This window comes from Peromyscus eremicus, chromosome 5 (genome assembly GCF_949786415.1).
Source record: "Peromyscus eremicus chromosome 5, PerEre_H2_v1, whole genome shotgun sequence".
NCBI classification, from domain to species: Eukaryota; Metazoa; Chordata; class Mammalia; order Rodentia; family Cricetidae; genus Peromyscus; species Peromyscus eremicus.
In genome coordinates, this window is record NC_081420.1 from 101,203,462 (window position 1) to 101,221,763 (window position 18,302).

An 18,302-nucleotide genomic window follows, 5' to 3' on the forward strand; every position below is an offset into this window, starting at 1 on the left:
GGCACATTTGGTAAGCAGTAAGAAATGGCTTAGCTTAAATGAGGATCTTTCTTTCAAAATAAACCTTAGACCATCCCCTGGCTCCTACCAAATACAAACTCAGAAACTGAAGGAAGCAAAGCTCCTCTTTCAGAGCAGCCGTTTCCAACTTGCTTTTCAACTTAGCCAACTACAAAAAAAAGGGAGTGAAGGCAAAGGTGGCCAGATTCTAGGTAGCACTGGTGTCAGGGCTGGTGTCAGAAGTGGGGTGTGGGGCAGGGTGGAGCCAGGGTGGACCCGAGACCCTCTAGGGAAGAACAGGTAGAGAGAATAACACTGTGTGCAATGGACCTGGGTGGGAAGTCTGAGGGCTGGGCTGCTGCACACTCCCTCTGGGCAGCAAGTTACCTTATTAAGAGCTTGGGCTAAGCCCCAAACAAATCCTCCAGGAAGAAAAGAAGAACCTCTTTTGGCTATTTGTTTATATCCGAAGAGAAACCCAAAGAGCCAGCCTTCATAACAGGGTTAGATAGAAACGCAATAAACGTAATTACTTAGCGATCACACTGTGAAATGAGACGATAAATCAACAGCTTCAATTTGGAGCTAATTTCAGTTCTAGAACTTCTGGCCACGGCTGTGTGGGGAGGTCAGCCCCTCTTCAACCCTGTGGTTTCAGCAGTGATCTGCAGGTCCTTGGGAAGGCACTATGATGGAGGAGAGCAGGGCTGCTTTTTGTGCTTCTCTGTTGTTGATGCTTGTTTTAATTTTCATTTTTCGGAGGTGGAAAAACTTCTTGTGACAGTCAGCTCTTCCTTACTTCTCGTTGCTCATACAAGCAGTCCCATTCGAGTGACTTTGGCGGACAAGAACGTGTGCAACACGAATACAATCGGCTTTGGACAAGAATGCAGGTCCACAGTCTATGGAGAAAAGACATGAATATTGACTATAATTAACACACACTTTAATAAAAAAAAAGGCATTAAGTAAATTTAGATATGATGTTCCACTTTTTTTTCCTTTTTGGTTTTTTGAGACAGGGTTTTCTGTGTAGCCCTGGCTGGCCTGGAACTCACAGAGATCCATCCGCCTGCCTCTGTCTCCTGAGTGTTGGGATCAAAGGTGTGCACCACCCTGCCGGCTCCACTTCTACATTTTTTAATGCAGTCTCTTGTAGCCCAGGTGAGCCTCAATTATATTGCATAACTGTGGATGACCCTGAATTCCCGGTCTGCTTGCCTGGATTTCCAAGGTGCTGAGATTATAGGGATGTGACTCCATGCCCAGATTTATGTGGTGCAGGAGATCAAACACAGAGCTTTGTGCATGCTAGGCAAGCACTCTATTAACTGAGCTACATTTCAATGCCTAAATTACATTTCTTTTTTTTTTTTAACGTTTTATAAAATCTTTATTGACAAATAATTCACATAGTATACAATTTGCCTGTTTGCACAATTTGATAGACTTTAGTCCAGCATCCTCATAGGCCCATGACACCATCACCACTTTCTATTTTAGAACATCGCTGTCTTCAATTTCATACACACATATAATGTATGGTGATTACATTCCACCTTATTTTTTTAAGTTAACATAACATTTGCAATTATAACCATTTTTAAGTTCACAATTCAGTGGCATGAATTACATTCAAGATATTAATTACACTTATGATATTCATTACTAAATTACATTTCTTTATTGTGTGTATACTTGTGCATGTGTTTGTGTATAAGTGAGCACACGAGTGCCACAGCACATGTGTTAAAAGACAGCTTATAAAGTTGGTTCTTTCCTACTAGCACGTGAGTCCTAGGAATCCATCATAGGTCATGAGGTTTGGTGGCAATTGCCTTTACTTGCTGAACCACCTCTACGGCTCTTTCCATGCCCTTTTTTGAACAGGGTCTCTCACTGGCCTGGAACTTGGCACTTAAGCTAGGCTGGATGGCCAGCAAGGCCCAGGGATCCATCCATCTTTGCCTCCCCAATGCTGGAATCACAAATGTATGCTACACATCCAGCTTCTTTAATGTACATTTTTTGGAGGGATTGAACTCAGGTCCTCACACATGTAGAGCAAACACATTACTCTCTCCCCAGTTCTTAGACAAAACTTAAAAAAAAAGAGGCCTGGAGAGATGGCTCAGAGGTTAAGAGCACTGATTGCTTTTCCAGATGTCCTGAGTTCAATTCCCAGCAACCACATGGTGGCTTACAACCATCTATAATGAGATCTGGTGCCCTCTTCTGGCCTGCAGTCATACATGCTGTATACATAAATAATAAATAAATCTTAAAAAAAAACTTTAAAAAAAGAGATTGGTTTCCTAACATGGGGAAAAGAAAACAAAATCCAATCCCATTGGGGGATGGTAGTGGTGTAAGCCTTTAGTCCCAGCACTCGTGAGGCAGAGACAGGTAGATCTCTGAGTTTGAAGCTAGCCTGGTCTAGAGTCCAGGACAGTCAGGGCTACACAGAGAAACGCTGTCTTACAAACAAACAACAAAAACAAAACCAACCCAATCCCAGTGCCATCCTGTAAACCAGTGAACAATGTCCTAGCTCTGATGGAAGGTCAAATGTTAGGCCACAGGAGGTTAGAAGCTGCAGAGGGCTGGGGATGCTGCTCAGTAGTAAATAAAGCACTGCTCGGCATGCAGAGGCCTTGGATTCAACATCCAGCAACAGAAAGGGAAGCAAGCAAGCAAACAATCGAGGAGCATGTGAAAGACAGAGACGACTGGAGCAGGGCGGCGTCCAATGGACATGCTCATGGTTTTCAGAAGATTCTCACCAGTTCTCCCTCAGGACCACCAAAATCCAGATAGAGGTTTCTGATGCCGTCATCAGCAGACATCTTCAGCCGTTCAAAAGGATAGCGGTATAGAATGCTGCTGGAACCTCCATTGTCTCTGGAGATAGTGAACCCATGTTCGTAGTGGACAGTGAATCTTACCTCCTGGCCACTTAAGGTGCAGCCTATCAAAGATAAGAAAAACTCATATATAATACAGATCCTGTTTTAGTTACCAAATAGAAAAGGATTCTTCTAGTTTCAAACAAGAAAAACAATCTTTTCTTGAGAATATGAGGCCTAAGCTGCTTAAAATTTCCTAAAATAAATGTCTTTAAAGATTTATTACTCTGCACTCACTTTGACAGCACAAATTCTAAAACTGGAATGATCCAGGGAGGATCAGTAGGACCCCCTGGAGATTCACCAAGCAGCACGTATTTTTAAAAGGCCGATTATTACCATTTCTATTGAACTAAGACAGGGTTCAATGTACCCCAGGCTGGCCATAATTATGCACTTACTCCTCCTGTCTTCCTGCTTGGGTATTCCGAGTGTTGGAATTAGAAGCATGGGCTACAAAGCCAGGCTGAGATTTCTTTCTTTTTGAGACAGGATCCTCCTATGCAGCCCTGGATAGCCTGGAACTTGATATGTAGACCAGGCTGACCTTGAACTCTGACCTGCCTCTGTCTCCAGCATGCAGGGATTAAAGGCATGTACCACCATACCTGGTATTATATTTAACTGTATGTGTATATATCTGTGTGGGTGTATGTGCATGTGAATGCAGGGGTCCAAAGAGACCTGAGTCCCCTTGGAGCTGGAGTTACAGTTGATTGTGAGTTATCTGACTTGGGTACTGGGAATTGAACTTGGGTGCTTTGCAAGAGCATCTTGACTGAGATGAGACAGGGTACAGCCTAACTTTCCTTGATCTCTGTTTGACTCAGTTCAACTGGATATGAACTGTATGTTTTAGGATTCTGCTGCTTCTCTGGCTGTATGACTGCATATGTGCAGTTCAGTACCTAAGCAAGGGGTCTTACATCTTATATCATCAGTGTACTGCGTGATCACTTACACAGTCTCGCTGATTCATGCGTGTCGTAGCGCCATAAGCCCACCTGCGCATGTGCATGGGAATCCTTAAAAAGCTGGACACAGACTCCTCCTCCCTTTCTGCTCCCCCCCTCCACTCTCTCTCTTTCTGCACATGCCTCTTCCCAGGCCTGGTTACTCTTTTCTGTCCCCCCCTCCCCCCACACACACACCTTCCTCCTAATAAAGCTCTGATACTGGGTTTTGTTGTGTCTCATGACCTTTTTGCCCGGTAACAGTGCCGCTTATCGTTTTTAAAACAACAGTATGTAGTGAGGGGGAGACAAAGAGGGATTTCTCTGTTCTCAAAAAGACTTTACAAATCCCTAACTATACAAGGTAGAATGTATAAGACACAATTACAATCGAAACTGAGCTAAGGCTCAAGTCAGGAAAGGTTTCTAGGGTTGGGTGGCGGTGGTGCACACCTTTAATCCCAGCACTTGGGAGGCAGAGGCAGGTGGATCTCTGTGAGTTTGAGGCCAGCCTGTTATACAGAGCGAGATCCAGGACAGGCACCAAAACTACATGGAGAAACCCTGTCTCAAAAAACCACAAAAAAAAGTTTATGATCAGCAAGAGTCATGAGGTCGATGCTTTCAAAGGGGTTGGGGGTGTAGCGCAGCGGTAGAGTGCTCATCTAGCTGGAAATGAGGCCCTAAGTTTAATCCTTAGTACCACACAGACTAGAACAAAACAAATACTGCAGCCCCACCTCCCAAAACAAAGATGGGCTTGCCACCAAACCTGTTCTATCCCCAGACCCACATGGTGAAGGGAGAGGACAGACTCACAAATGTAACACATGCACGCACACTCTCACAGGCTAATGTAATAAAAAAAAAAAAAAATTAAAAGCGCAACCAGCCAAAGATATGTGTGAGTTGACAGAAACTCTGATCACTGGGTATGGGGACACATGCCTGTAATCTAAGCACTTAACTAAAAAACAGACTGGAGAATCATCGACCTAAGGCTAGCCTAGGCTACAGAGTGACACCTAAAGGTTAGAGCTGAGCTTTGCTTCCATTTTAAAAAGAACGGTTCTTGAAGCAGGTCATCACATGTAACCAACATATTCTCTCTCTGGATAGGCAAAAATTCCAATTGGTTAATGCAGCTGTATGTTTAGGAAACTGAGACAGAGAAAAACAGATAAATATTGGTGGTGTCTGTAGCTAGAGTTTTCCTGCCTGGCCCACAGTCAGGACAAATCTCTCTCACCTGCCAGTCCCACAGCCGCTCAGACCCAACCAAGTAAACACAGAGACTTATATTGGTTACAAACTGTATGGCCGTGGCAGGCTTCTTGCTAACTGTTCTTATAGCTTAAATTAATCCATTTCCACAAATCTATACCCTGCCACACGGCTCGTGGCTTACCGGGATCTTCACATGATGCTGCTTGTCCTGGCGGAGGCTGGCAGTGTCTCTGACTTAGCCTTCCACTTCCCATCTTTATTCTCCTCCTTGTCCCGCCTATACTTCCTGCCTAGCCAATAGCCAATCAGTGTTTTATTTATTGAATCAGCAACACATTTGCCATACAGAACATCCCACAGCAGGTGTCTTTCTCTGCACTATTTGATGAGTTTTGGACAACAAACTAGTAGTTATCCGCAGAGGAGGAACCTAGTGGGTAAGGAGTAAACATGGATGCAATCAGCTTCCAGTAGAAGTAGTCCATTCACTTTCTCTAAATGAAAGGCTGAGGGAGAGGTGGGTAAAAGCACGCCCTAACCAAAGCACCCAGATTACAGTCCTATTAACATCTCTAAAGCCAGTGTGTAGTGAAGGGCTGGGTCTAAAGGGGAGCGGGTTAGTTCTAATCTAGAAAAGTTCAAAGATGGCCCAAGTTCTTACAGTCCTGGCTGTACAAGGTGCCATGCAGGCAGCTGAGTGAGGCAGTGAGTGAGGGCCAGTCACAGTGGAAGGCAAGCCATCAACCCAACAATGGGCTAGTGGGAGAGTCCTCTCACATGGTAGTGTTGTAGAATATTATTTTAAGGTGTGTTAGTTTTGTTTATATTGCATTTGTTTAATGCTGTGAAGCTGTGTTACTGTGTCTGTCTAAAACACCTGATGGTCTAATAAAGAACTGGCCAATAGCAAGGCAGGAGAAAGGATGGGCGGGGCTGGCAGGCAGAGAGAGTATATAGAAGAAATACGGGAGAAAAGAAGTAGCCAGAGAAGGAGGAGGACTCCAGAGGTCACACAAGCAAGCCACGGAGTAAGAATAAGATTTACAGAAGTAAGTGAACAGGAAAAGCCCAGAGGCAAAAGGTAGATGGGATAATTTAAGTTAAGGAAAGCTGGCCAGAAACAAGACAAGCTAAGGCCAGGTGTTTATAATTAAGAATAAGCTGGGGCTAGAGAGATGGCTCAGAGGTTAAGAGCATTGGCTACTCTTCCAGAGGTCCTGAGTTCAATTCCCAGCAAGCACATGGTGGCTCACAACCATCTATGATGAGATCTGGTGCCCTCTTCTGGCCAGCAGTCATATATACTGTATACATAATAAATAAATAAAACTTAAAAAAAAATCCTTAAAAAAAAAAAAAAGCCTCTGGGGCTTAACGCGGAGATGACTCAGTGGTTAAGAACACTAGACTAGATGTTCTTCCAGAGGACCAGGGTTTAATTCCCAGCACCCATATGGCAGCTCACAACTGTCTCTAATTCCAGTTCCAGGGGATCTGACACCTTCATATCAACACACATAAAATAAAGTTAAATAAATTATTAAAAAACAAACAACCAAGTATTTTTTTTTAAGAAGAATAAGCCTCAAGTGTGATTTATTTGGAAGCTGGGTGGCGGCCCCCCAAAAGAGCAAAAACAAACAACAATATGGTAGTCAAGTACTGAGCTACATTCCCAGGCCCTGAGATTTTTCACATGTTCTATTTTGAACTCAAGAGGTAAGAAAATGAAAGCAAACACTTATGTGAGAAGAGGTACTTTGAAAAACACTATCTTTTCTTTTCTTTTTTTCCTTTTCTCAAGACAGGGTTTCTCTGTGTAGTCCTGGCTGTCCTGGAACTCACTTTGTAGACCAGGCTGGCCTCGAACTCAGATATCGCCTGCCTCTGCCTCCAGATAGGCTGAGTCACCACCGCCTGGCTGAAAAACAGAATCTTGTTTATGGTTGCTTCAACCTTGAAAAGGAGCAGGAAGATCATATGAATGTTCAGGTCTAGACTAGATACTGGGCATTTATTTTGTGGTATGTGGGGGACACACACACACACAGTGGGCATGTATAGTCACAGGACAAGTTTGGGAGTTGGCCCCCTCACTCTACCAATTGGATATTGGGATTGCATTCAGGCTGTCACGGATTCTCATACACACACTGAGCCATCTCACTAGCCCTATTTTATTTTATATTTTTTGTTTCATTTATTTTTGTTTTATGTAGATAAGTGTTTTGTCCGCATTTATGTCTGTGTACCATGTATATGCCTAGTGTCCAGAAGGTGGAATTGGATCCCCTGTGACTAGAATTACAGATAGTTGTGAGACTCCTTGTGGTTGCTGGGAATTAAACTGATAACTTCTGAAAGAGCAGCCAGTGCTCTTAACCACTGAGCTATCTCTCTAGCCTCTTATTTATTTAACTTTAGAGACAGTCTTAGTGTGGCTCAGGGAGAAGGATCAGGAGTACTGGATATATAGGAAGTTCAAGACCAGCATGGTTTTAGAACAACCTACCTCAAAAAACAAAACAAAATACATTTTAGTTTATTTAAAAAAAAAAAAAGGCATTGTGGGCCCAGGCTTGACATAAGTTAGAGTCATTAGAGAGGAAGGAGCCTTAACTGAGAAAATGCCTCCATAAGATCAGGTCTAATGATAAGCAAGTCCGTAGTGCATTATCTTAGTGATTGATAGGAAAGGGCCCAGTCCATGGTGGGTGGTGCCATCCCTGGGCTGGGTTCTATAAGAACGCAGGCTGAGGAAACCATGATGAGCAAGCCAGTAAGCAGCAACCTTCTATGGCTTCTGTATCAGCTCCTGCCTCCAGGTTCCTGCCCTGCTTGAGTTCCTGCCTCACAGATTTCAATGATGAACTGATACATGGATCTGTGAGTGAAACAAACCCTTTCCTCTCCAAGTTGTTTTTGGTCATGGTTCCATCACAGCAACAGTAACACTAACTAAGACAAGGACTATTTAGGGGAGAGAAGAGGAACAGTATGGGTACAAGTGAGTGTAATGGGGGATGAATATGAGCAAAACATAGTGATATGCATGTATGAAAATGTTATAATGAGTAGGTGGGGAGAGAACTCAGTAATTAAGAGCACTGGCTGCTCTTGTTTCTATCCCAGCATCCATATAGTAGCTCACAACTGTCTGTGACTCCAGTTCCAGGTTATTCAACACCTTCTTCTGGCTTCCATGGGCACTGCATCCATGTGGTGCACATACATACATGTAGGCAAAACACTCATATATAAAACAGTTAAATGTTATAATGAAATCTATTAACTTTTTTTTTTTTTTTTTTTTTTGAGACAGGGTTGCTTTGTAGCCTTCCTGGAACTCACTCTGTAGACCAGGCTGGCCTTGAACTCACAGAGATCCGCCTGCCTCTGCCTCCCAAGTGCTGAGATGAAAGGCATGCACCACCACTGCCCAGTGAAATCTATTACTTTGTATGTTTGTTAAAAAACTAAAAACATGTGGGCTGGAGAGACAGCTTAGGGGTTGAGAGCACTGGTTGCTCTTCCAGAGGACCCAGGTTCAATTCCCAGCACTCACACGGCAGCTCACAACTGTCTGTAACTGCAGTTCCAGGGGACCAAACACCCTTACACAGACATACACGCAGGCAAAACACCAAAGCACATAAAAATAAACAGATCTTTTAAAACATTAAAACATTTAATTTAGTCTTGGTGGACACTGCTAACCTCAGTCTAATCCATGCCAGCTGGTATTATTCCCAGTCCTCTCCCTGACACACCTTGTGTCCATGGCACTCACTATCCCCACAAATCTGTGTTTCCTTCCACTGATCTGGTCACTGTGTCTTAAACTCATGAAGGGACATTGGCTTTTTCACATCATATGGGGAATTACTGAATAGAAAGTCACACCTTTTAAAAGTAACTTTTTTTTCCAAGATAGGGTTTCTCTGTGTGGCCCTGGCTGTCTTGGAACTAGCTCTGTAGACCAGGCTGGCTTTGAACTCAGAGATTTGCCTGCCTCTGCCTCAGACTAAAGGGCTGTGCCACCACTGCCTGCCTTAAAGGTTAACTTCTAAAGATGTCCCTAATATCAACACACTTTAGTAAAGTCAGGAGAAGAAGAGATTTATTCACTAAGGGGTCAATCAGTGTTATACTGAAATGAATGTAAGCATGTTACCTACTTTGTACCTTTATGTGTATGTGTGGGTGCATGCACAGGTGCATGTGTGTAGAGGGCAGAGGACAGACCTTGGAAATTGTTCCTCCCCAGTTTCTATCCATCTTTTTTTTTTTTTTTTTTTTAGAAAAAAGAAAGGTCTCTTGTTGGTCTGGCCACTGAGTCCAGGGATCCTTCTTTACCTTCCCGGCACTGGAGCTACACACATGAGTCAGCACAGCTGGATTTAGATGTAGACATGAGTTCTGGGGATTGAACTTGGGTCTCCATGCTGTGTGGCAAGCACTTTTTCCCAGCCCATGTCTTTTTATTTATTCTTTCGGTAGTACTGAAGACTGAATCTCAGACCCCTACATGGTACCACTGAGCTCCACTTCCTAAAACCAAAGACTGGTATTACTAAGAGGGTGAAGACCTAATGATATAGATGTTTTATGCCACAAATCCTACTTCTACTCTACTCTGGGATCAGTTATTTTGTTAACTTGTAGTTCTAGAGAGTTTCAATGTCTCTGGAAAGTTCGTTGACCTGACCTTACAGCAGAACAGGAGACAGAGAGTGAGAATGAAGCAGGGAGATGGGGAGGGTTGGAGAGAGAGATAGAGATAGATAGATAGATAGATAGATAGACAGAGACAGACAGACAGATAGACAGACACTGAGCCTGACCCAAGCCAAGCTCTTTTGAGAATTTCAGGGCAACTTTGAAGGGAGCAGATCCCTAGAACTGTGAGAAAGGCTGGGGTAGCACTCCTGCTCAATGGTGTAAGAAAAGAAGCTACCCTATTAAGTCTAATCAACAAGCTAATTACAGAGGCTAATAGGACATTGCACTCTTCTCACAGCTTTTAGTCAAGGACAGGAAATAAGGGCTTATTTACTTTTATCTCTCTCATTAAAAAGCATAGCTCTTGGTAAATACTAAAGCACACAGCAAATATTTGCTCATTTAATGACTGAAGGAGATCCACACTGCATATCTTCCGGGCATTGAATCCAGGCATGAGTACGAGTCATCTGGAGAGACCGAGGGGAAGAAAGCACAGGCTCTCTAAAAGAGCTGCGACTCAAGTCCCAGCCACACCGACCCTAGCCTTTGTGAAACCGAAAGGCAAACTGAAATTAAACCTGTGTGCTTCGAGTGTACGTGAACCACCACCAGGTTCCTGGGGACTGGCCACCAGGGGGCGCTTCCACAGTGGAACACAACACCAGCAGGGACTAGCCACCAGGGGGCGCTTCCATAGAGGAGACATGGCAACCAGCTCCTTGAAGTACTAAGAGTGTTGACAGACTATTTTCAAACCTTTGAAGAGAAACTCCTGTTCCAAACACTTCATTTTCTGTAGCTACAATATCGCCAGATGCTTGTATTTAAGGGTGTCTAGCCATACCTTAGATGCCAAATCTTCTTATCGATAGTCAGTGCATCTAATTTTTACTGCCAGGGTTCTTATGCTATTAAATGTAGATTAAAATGATGAACAGTAAAAAAGCCACATAGTAGGGTTCTTAATGCCATGAGGCAAGGAAGGGAAGGCTCTGCCAGTGAGACAGACACCAGATTTCTTCCCATCATCACCACTTGAGCTACCTAGTGTTTTAACACAGTTTACAGTCGGCACACACAGTGGTGGTTTTACTTTAGAGCTGAGCAGTCCCATTTAATTAATGTCAGAGGCCAGGAGGGATGGTTCAGCTTTTAAAGGCACATACTTCAGTCTTCTGAAGGATTCCAGTTTGGTTCCCAGCACCCACAGAAGCAAATCCTGTCTCTTCAGCTGCCCCTTTTTTAGTCTCTAGGGGCACCTGCACACACAGGGCACATATACACAAACACATGCCCACTCACATTAATAAACACAAATTCTGAAAGGTACTATAATTACTGTTAGACATCCAGGGTCAGGGCCAGGAATGTAGTATATACCTGTAACCACAGTACTGGGGAAGTGGAGCAGGAGGATCAAGAGTTCAAGGTCATCCTCTCATCCTTGCCACATACTGAGTTCAGTCCAGGATAGGCTGTGTGAGGCCCTGTTGCAAACAAACAAACAAACAAACAAACAGAAAGAAACAAACTCAAGTATCTCTACCTAGGGAGACTTCCTTGACCAGCTCAGCAGCAGCATGACAACCTTGAACAAGTATTCTGGTCCAGGTCGACAAATCCCGATGTGTTTCAACCCTGAAGAGATGCATCTCAATGCCCTGCCGAGAGCCCGTCCTTGTAGCAAAGGTAAGGTCAGATCCAAGGGAGGGTGACCGACATCCAGAACCTGAATGAACCAATCTAGGACCACAAATAGAACAGAGAGCTAAAGTAATTACTGGAAGAAAATGTCAGGAATTTATGCCCATTGGTAAGTAGAAACTTATAAAAAAACCTTCAGCAGTTTTTAGATAAATGCATTTCAAAACCAGATTGTGATATTTTGAAGTAGATACTATTCTTTAATCCTAGAATTTAATCCAGAATAATCCCTGGTGTCACAGGAGGCAGGATACTACTTACTCTCTTCATTTAAAAACAAACAAACAAAAAAAAAAACAACCAAAAAACAAAAAACAAAAAAACCTACCAACAGAAAAAGAGCTACAGAAAATTCTGCCAGGAGCTGGAGAGCTAACTCAGGTTAAGAGCATTTGCTGCTCTTCCAGAGGACCTGGGTTTGATACTAACTATCTCCAACACCCTCTTCTGGCCTCCACAGGTACCAGGTACACACATGGTGCATGGACATACATGCAGGCAAAACATTCATATACAACAAACAAACAAACAAACAAAAAACAAAGCCCAAAGAACAAGAAAAGAAGGAAGAAGGAAGGAAGGAAGGAAGGAAGGAAGGAAAGAAAAGAAAGAGATAGAAAGAAAGAGAAAGAAAGAAAGAAAGAAAGAAAGAAAGAAAGAAAGAAAGAAAGAAAGAAAGAAAAGAAAAAAGAAAAGAAAAGAAATGAAATTCATCCAAATGTAGTGGTTTATGCCTGTAATGCCAACACTCGGGCAGTTGAGGCAGGAGGATTCTAAGTTTTAAACCAGCCCGAGGTACAGAAGAGAGTGACTTCTCAGAACGAAACAAAACACCATACAAAATTGCAACCACAGCATATTCCACTCAGTGGACTAGAAAAGGAAGTCCTGAGCTGGAGAGGTGGCTCAGAGGTTAAGAGCATTGGCTGCTCTTCCAGAGGTCCTGAGTTCAATTCCCAGCAACCACATGGTGGCTCATGACCATCTATAATTCAAACTTGTGCCTTCTTCTGGCATGTAGGCAGAACACTGTATTCATAATAAATAAATAAATCTTTAAAAAAGGGAAGTTCTATGATTATCTACCATATGGATAAACTTTGAGGATTTTATGTTAAATGAAATGAACAAGTCACAAAAAAATCCAACATGCACATGGTTCAACTTACATGCAGCAACCAACCTGATCCAGAATTATAATTTTTCTTGAAAACTAGAATTTTATCAGTGCAACAATTAGGACCAGTCCCCTCATCAGGTAACGGATACCTTTGGACATTTTAGAGGAGGCTCCTAACAAACAGATATGAGCACAGTGGCTTGCTAACCAGCCCTCTTCCAAGTAGAAACTGGTGGTTCATGAGGAAGAGCTCAAGCTCATCTCAGGACTTGATGACACAGATCTTTTTCTTGAAACATGGATCAGATGTACTTCAGAATGAAGTACAGGTATTTTCTCAGCTCAATAGTTCCTATTTCATCATGTAGAACATTGAAAGGATAAATACTCACAGGTTGAGATGAAATAAAAGTGATAATTTGTGCTGGCAATGCAGCGTGTGTGGGTGTGAGCACCTGTCCCTATGTGGAGGACAGAAGGCATGTCAGGTATCCTGTTCTATGATGGCCTGTTCTGTGGCCTTATTTCCTTCCTTGAGACAGGGTCTCTTACTGAATCTGGAGTGAGCCTGATGGCCAGAAAGTCCTAGCAATCCTCCTGCCTCAGCTCCCATAGCATTGGGGCTACAGGTACATGTGTGGGATGCCCGACTTTCTACCTGGGTGCTGGGACCAGAACTCACGTGTGCTTGAAACAAGCACTCTCACCCACCGAGCAAGGAATCTCTACCCCCAAACTGAGTGTTTACAACTTCAATAAAGACATTTTAAAAGTAAACTCATTCCCCACCCGCAAAGGCCATTTAGAGAACACCATGCCTACTGACACAGGTGTGTTCTGTGCATGTGATAGGTTGCCAATTGCCCTGAAACATGTAAAGGTATCAGCACTTAACTTACCCCCAGGGCAACTGTCAGCACAGTGAAAACCACAAGTAACATTTCATAATTATACAATATTACTATGAGATACGTTTGAACTTACAGACTTGCCCTATGGAGTTACCCCGAGAACTGTGTTACTAAACCGATTCCTGCAGAACTTACATGCCAGGTGAACATGAGCGAGCTCAGAAAGCTTGAAGTTTTAAGATCACTCCACATATGATCCAAGTGAGATGGAGCTCAGAGGAAAGTGACAGAGTATTCTACCACACTGTTTGATTGCTAATCCATGTCAGACTTTACAAAACATCAATCTAGGAGGAGATTTTCCTCTGAGACGTGATTTTGAAATATTTGGCAGAGGGGATCTAATTCAAACCAGCTGTTGGACTTGAGGAGGAGCCATTGGTTAGGACACACTGCCAAATGCTCCCCACCCCCACTTTTGTGAGGAAGCCAAATAAGCTCATGAAAAGACGAGCTTTAGCAGTTTGGGCCATATCAGCCCCACAAGCTCAATACCACTCAATTGTCCACATGGTACAGGCGCCATGTTGTCCTTGGGTTCTGTCTCTCCCAGTCAAAGAGAAAGCTTACAGGAAAAGACTGCAAAATCCACAGCACCTAGGACATCAAGTCTTTCTGCCTGTGTTGTGTACCTAGCTTTGATATTAGGAAAGACCTAAAATAAAAATTCCCTTCAACACCTCCAGGCATTGCCAAAAATGTCATGTATTCAGAGAACACACACACACACATCAGAGTTTTGATTTCTAAGAATCTAAATGTGAGTCGGGCATGGTGGTGCACACCTTTAATCCCAGCACTCAGGAGGCAGAGGTAGGTGGATCTCTGTGAGTTCAAGGCCAGCCTGGTCTACAGAGTAAGTTCCAAGACAGCCAGGGCTACACAGAGAAACCCTGTCTTGAAAAACCAGAACCAATACCAAAACCAAAACCAAACCAAAACAACAACAACAAACCTAAATGTGTATGTAATCCAACATAAACTGTAGCTGTTACTTTACACAAATCTAACAATGTTACTTGATCTTGAAATTTGACACATGAGTAATTATTAATTTACCAGGGATTGGGGCTGGAGAGATGGCTTAGAGGTAAGAGCCCCGACTGCTCTTCCAGAGGTCCTGAGTTCAATTCCCAGCACCCACGTGGTGGCTCACAACCATCTGTAATGAGATCTGGCACCCTCTTCTGTATACATAATAAATAAATAAATCTTTAAAAAAAATTATTAGGGATTACTTATTTTTGTAGATAACCAAGATCTTTCTTTTCCTTTCCTATATGTTTCTGCTAGCTTTTTCCCTGTCTATTCATTTGAACCTGGAGCTCACTGATTCCATTAGACTAACAGGCAGTGAGCTCCAGGGATCTGCCTGTCTCTGCCTCTCCAGGACTGGGACTGCATCTATACCTGGTTTTTTGCAGGGGTTCTGGGTATCCAAACTCAGGTCTCAATGCTTATACAGCAAGTACTTTACCAACTGAGTTGTCTGCCAGCTCCTCTTGGCTTCATTTTCTTGATGCTACTTGGAGCACAAACACTAACTCTTTATTCCTTTTCCTCATGTGGCATTTTTTTTTTTTCTTTCTTTTTTCACATAGGCTCTCATGTAGCCCAGCCCAATCCTCAACTCCCGATTTCACTGTTTCTACCTCTCAAGTGCCAGGATTACAGGTACGTGCGGCCATGTTTGGCTTTGCATTTGTTTTCTTTCTTCTTTTTGTTTTTTGTTTTTGTTTATTTATTTATTTTTTGAGACAGGGTTTCTCTGTGTAGTTCTGGTGCCTGTCCTGGATCTTGCTCTGTAGACCAGGCTGGCCTCGAACTCACAGAGATCCACCTGGCTTTGCCTCATGAGTGCTGGGATTAAAGGCATGTGCCACCCCTGCCCAGCTGCATTTGTTTTTCATGTCAGACCTAAGGCGGTTCTGGGTAGACCTACTCCTTTAAATACACAACTGCCCCATTTTCCTTACCACTAGAGTCCTTTGATGAGCGACATTGAACGGATAGAAATTGCTTGTTTATGAGGTGACTGTAATCTCTAGCATTATGGAATGAAGGTTTATTTAGAGTGTTCTAAATCTTTGGGATACAAGTTAATTGGTCTAACCGTTAACTGTGGCAACATGTCCTTGTTTTTGTAGGATTCCTGTCCTGCTCTCAGTGCAAGCAAGACAAAGTAGAGTAAGTGGGGCACTATACACAAGCACCGTGGGACGTTCCCAGATGACATCATAGTTTTTGATGTCAGACTAGCTTTACTTCAGTGAGGGTATGGGTACTGACATTTATGTCTTCTACAAGATGCTTCTACCCTCAAGGAATTAAGGAAAGCACACCTTCCTGTTCTCAAGTTCAGGAGATGCTTTAACTCTATTCTGTAACTGAAACCCAGGAAAGCTCTATGACGATTTTAAAGTCTACTCTCATGAAAAGAACGATACCAGGATGCACATGGAGGCCACACCTTTACTTCCAGTTTTTGGAAGGCAGAGGTAGGTGGATCTCTGAGTTCATGGCTAGCCGGGTTAGATATTAAGTTCTAGGCCAGCTGAACCTACATAGTGAAACCCTGTCACAAAAGCAAATTTGCGGTTGTTCAGAACAGAAAACATTCAGTGTTCTCTATGGGGCACAGCACTTCCCTCTTTCACTACCAAGTACTTTTCTGAGCGGCTCCCATTTAATGAAACCACTAGATTACCTTCCACTTGCTCTTTCCATCAAGGGCAAATGGCAGTTCCAACAAAGCATCGCCAAGAGAGAACACAGACTTCTCGTGGATTGTTTACTGCACTGAGAGAAACTTGTAAATGAGTCCTAAAAGCGGTCTTGTGGGGCTTTTCAGTTACGCCAACACCTGACTCTTAAATTCCGAGTAAAACTGAATTTGAGTATGTTTCTAGTTGTAGTTACTGTCTCTTAAGACACCCCAAGTTTCCATCTCTCTATTGCTCTCCCGCCTAACTCCACAGGTTTGTGACGGTGGGAACATTCTGTGGCTTCAGGACAAAGCCGGGTTTATTGCCATGTGCTCTGTTGTTGCAAAGATACTCGGGCTAAGTGGAGTGGCTTATCCACTTACCACAGTCCGGTTTAAACGATCTCATCACCTACTCAAAAGGCTGCTACAATGTCAGTGGTCTTCTAGTCAGAGTCAATAATACAGAAAAACCAAACCACCCAAACCCTACTACCTCCATGACTAAGCACGTTTTAAAAGGAACAGCCACTCCCACCAATTTAAACAGCACACACACACACACACACACACACACACACACACACACACACAGACACACACACACAGAGTGACTGAAGCAATTTATTCTGTTAAGAGCTGCAAAATGATGAGTTGGGGAGAAAATCATTTTGTCTACGTTAGCTTCTTAAATGCTATTTTAGGCACCAAAGGCAGTAGAATTCACTTTATAGTAGACTTAAGAGTATTTTTTTGTCCTTTTGTCTTACCTTGTGGCAACTAGAGGGTAGCTATGACATGGCGATGCCCAGGCATCTCTTGTCCATGGCATACAATCATAAAGTAGCAGATCCTTCTCGGTCACAGCCATGAGAACAGGCCTCCACTGCTGTCTTCCACCATCTAGTTTTGCCTGTTACAACGGTGAGATCCAGAATCAGAGCTAACTATGAGAACGATGCGCTTTCTGCAGAAGTGACTTGACCTAACACTGGGGGTCTTTGTTTTGCTCCCCACCCTAACAGATTTGAGATACAGAATCATCCCCATGAGGTTACTTCCATAGGTCGGTATTCCCCACTGGGAAGTGTGAAGTGGGGTATATCTGAAAAGTTAACAAGTCACAGGCATTATCCAGTGACATGACAATCTTACCCCATTCCTTAAAAACTGAGCATCTCCAATTCTAATTAATATACACTGTTATGTTCAAAATGTGTACATCTAATGTATGATATCTTTAAGAACAAGATGGAAACTCATGTCTTCTACTGGAGAATCTATATGTAATGTTTTGACTAAGATCTGCAGTAAGGAAGCTGAGTATGGTGTGGTTCATGCCTGTAATTTCAGCACTCAGGAGATAGAGGCAGGTAGATCTCTGTGAATTCAAGTCTAGCCAGAGTTATATAATGAGGCCTTGCCTCAAAAAACAAAACAAAAAATTCAACCTACAGTTAAGAAATACATTGTTCGGGGCTGGAGAGATGGCTCAGTGGTTAAGAGCACTGGCTGCTCTTCCAGAGGACCCGGGTTCAGTTCCTAGCACCTCACAACTATCTATAACTCCAGTTCCAGGGAATCTGATACCCTCATACAGACATACATGCAGGCAAAGCACAAATGTACATTAAAAAGAAATAAAAAGAAAAGAAAAGAAAGAAAGAAAGAAAGAAAGAAAGAAAAAAGACAGACATTGTTCGTTGCAATCCAACACAGAAAATGTATATTAATTAGTATTTTGATATTTTATAACAATATATTTTAAAATAACACAATTCTGTATGTTGTAGAACTTACTATAGTAAATTATAGCCTATTTTGTTTCAAAAAATTGTTGACCATGGGTCAATGAGATGGCTCATCATTTAAAAAGTACTTGCCATATAAGCTTGACAACCTGAGTTTGATCCCTGGAAGCCATGGTGGATGGAAAAAACCAACTCCCAAAAGTTTTCCTCTGACCCCTCCACGCCTGCACTGTAGAATGCATAAGCCTGCACTCATACACACATACACATCAAATGCATACACAATAATAAGTATAAAAAA

General features: G+C 42.8%; 1 protein-coding gene across 1 annotated transcript in view; it reads right to left on the reverse strand.

Moving 5' to 3' along the window:
• Nucleotides 1–444: 444 nt before the first annotated feature.
• Sntb2 (syntrophin beta 2) overlaps nucleotides 445–18,302 on the reverse strand; it is an 83,273-nt gene continuing 65,415 nt past the window's right edge. The window contains exons 4-7 of the mRNA XM_059264059.1: nucleotides 17,021–17,163; nucleotides 11,358–11,554; nucleotides 2,784–2,968; nucleotides 445–902 (exon numbers count right to left, since the gene is read on the reverse strand). Of these exons, the coding sequence (XP_059120042.1) occupies nucleotides 810–902; nucleotides 2,784–2,968; nucleotides 11,358–11,554; nucleotides 17,021–17,163 (618 nt within the window). The 3' untranslated portion in view covers nucleotides 445–809. The remainder of the gene's footprint in view (nucleotides 903–2,783; nucleotides 2,969–11,357; nucleotides 11,555–17,020; nucleotides 17,164–18,302) is intronic.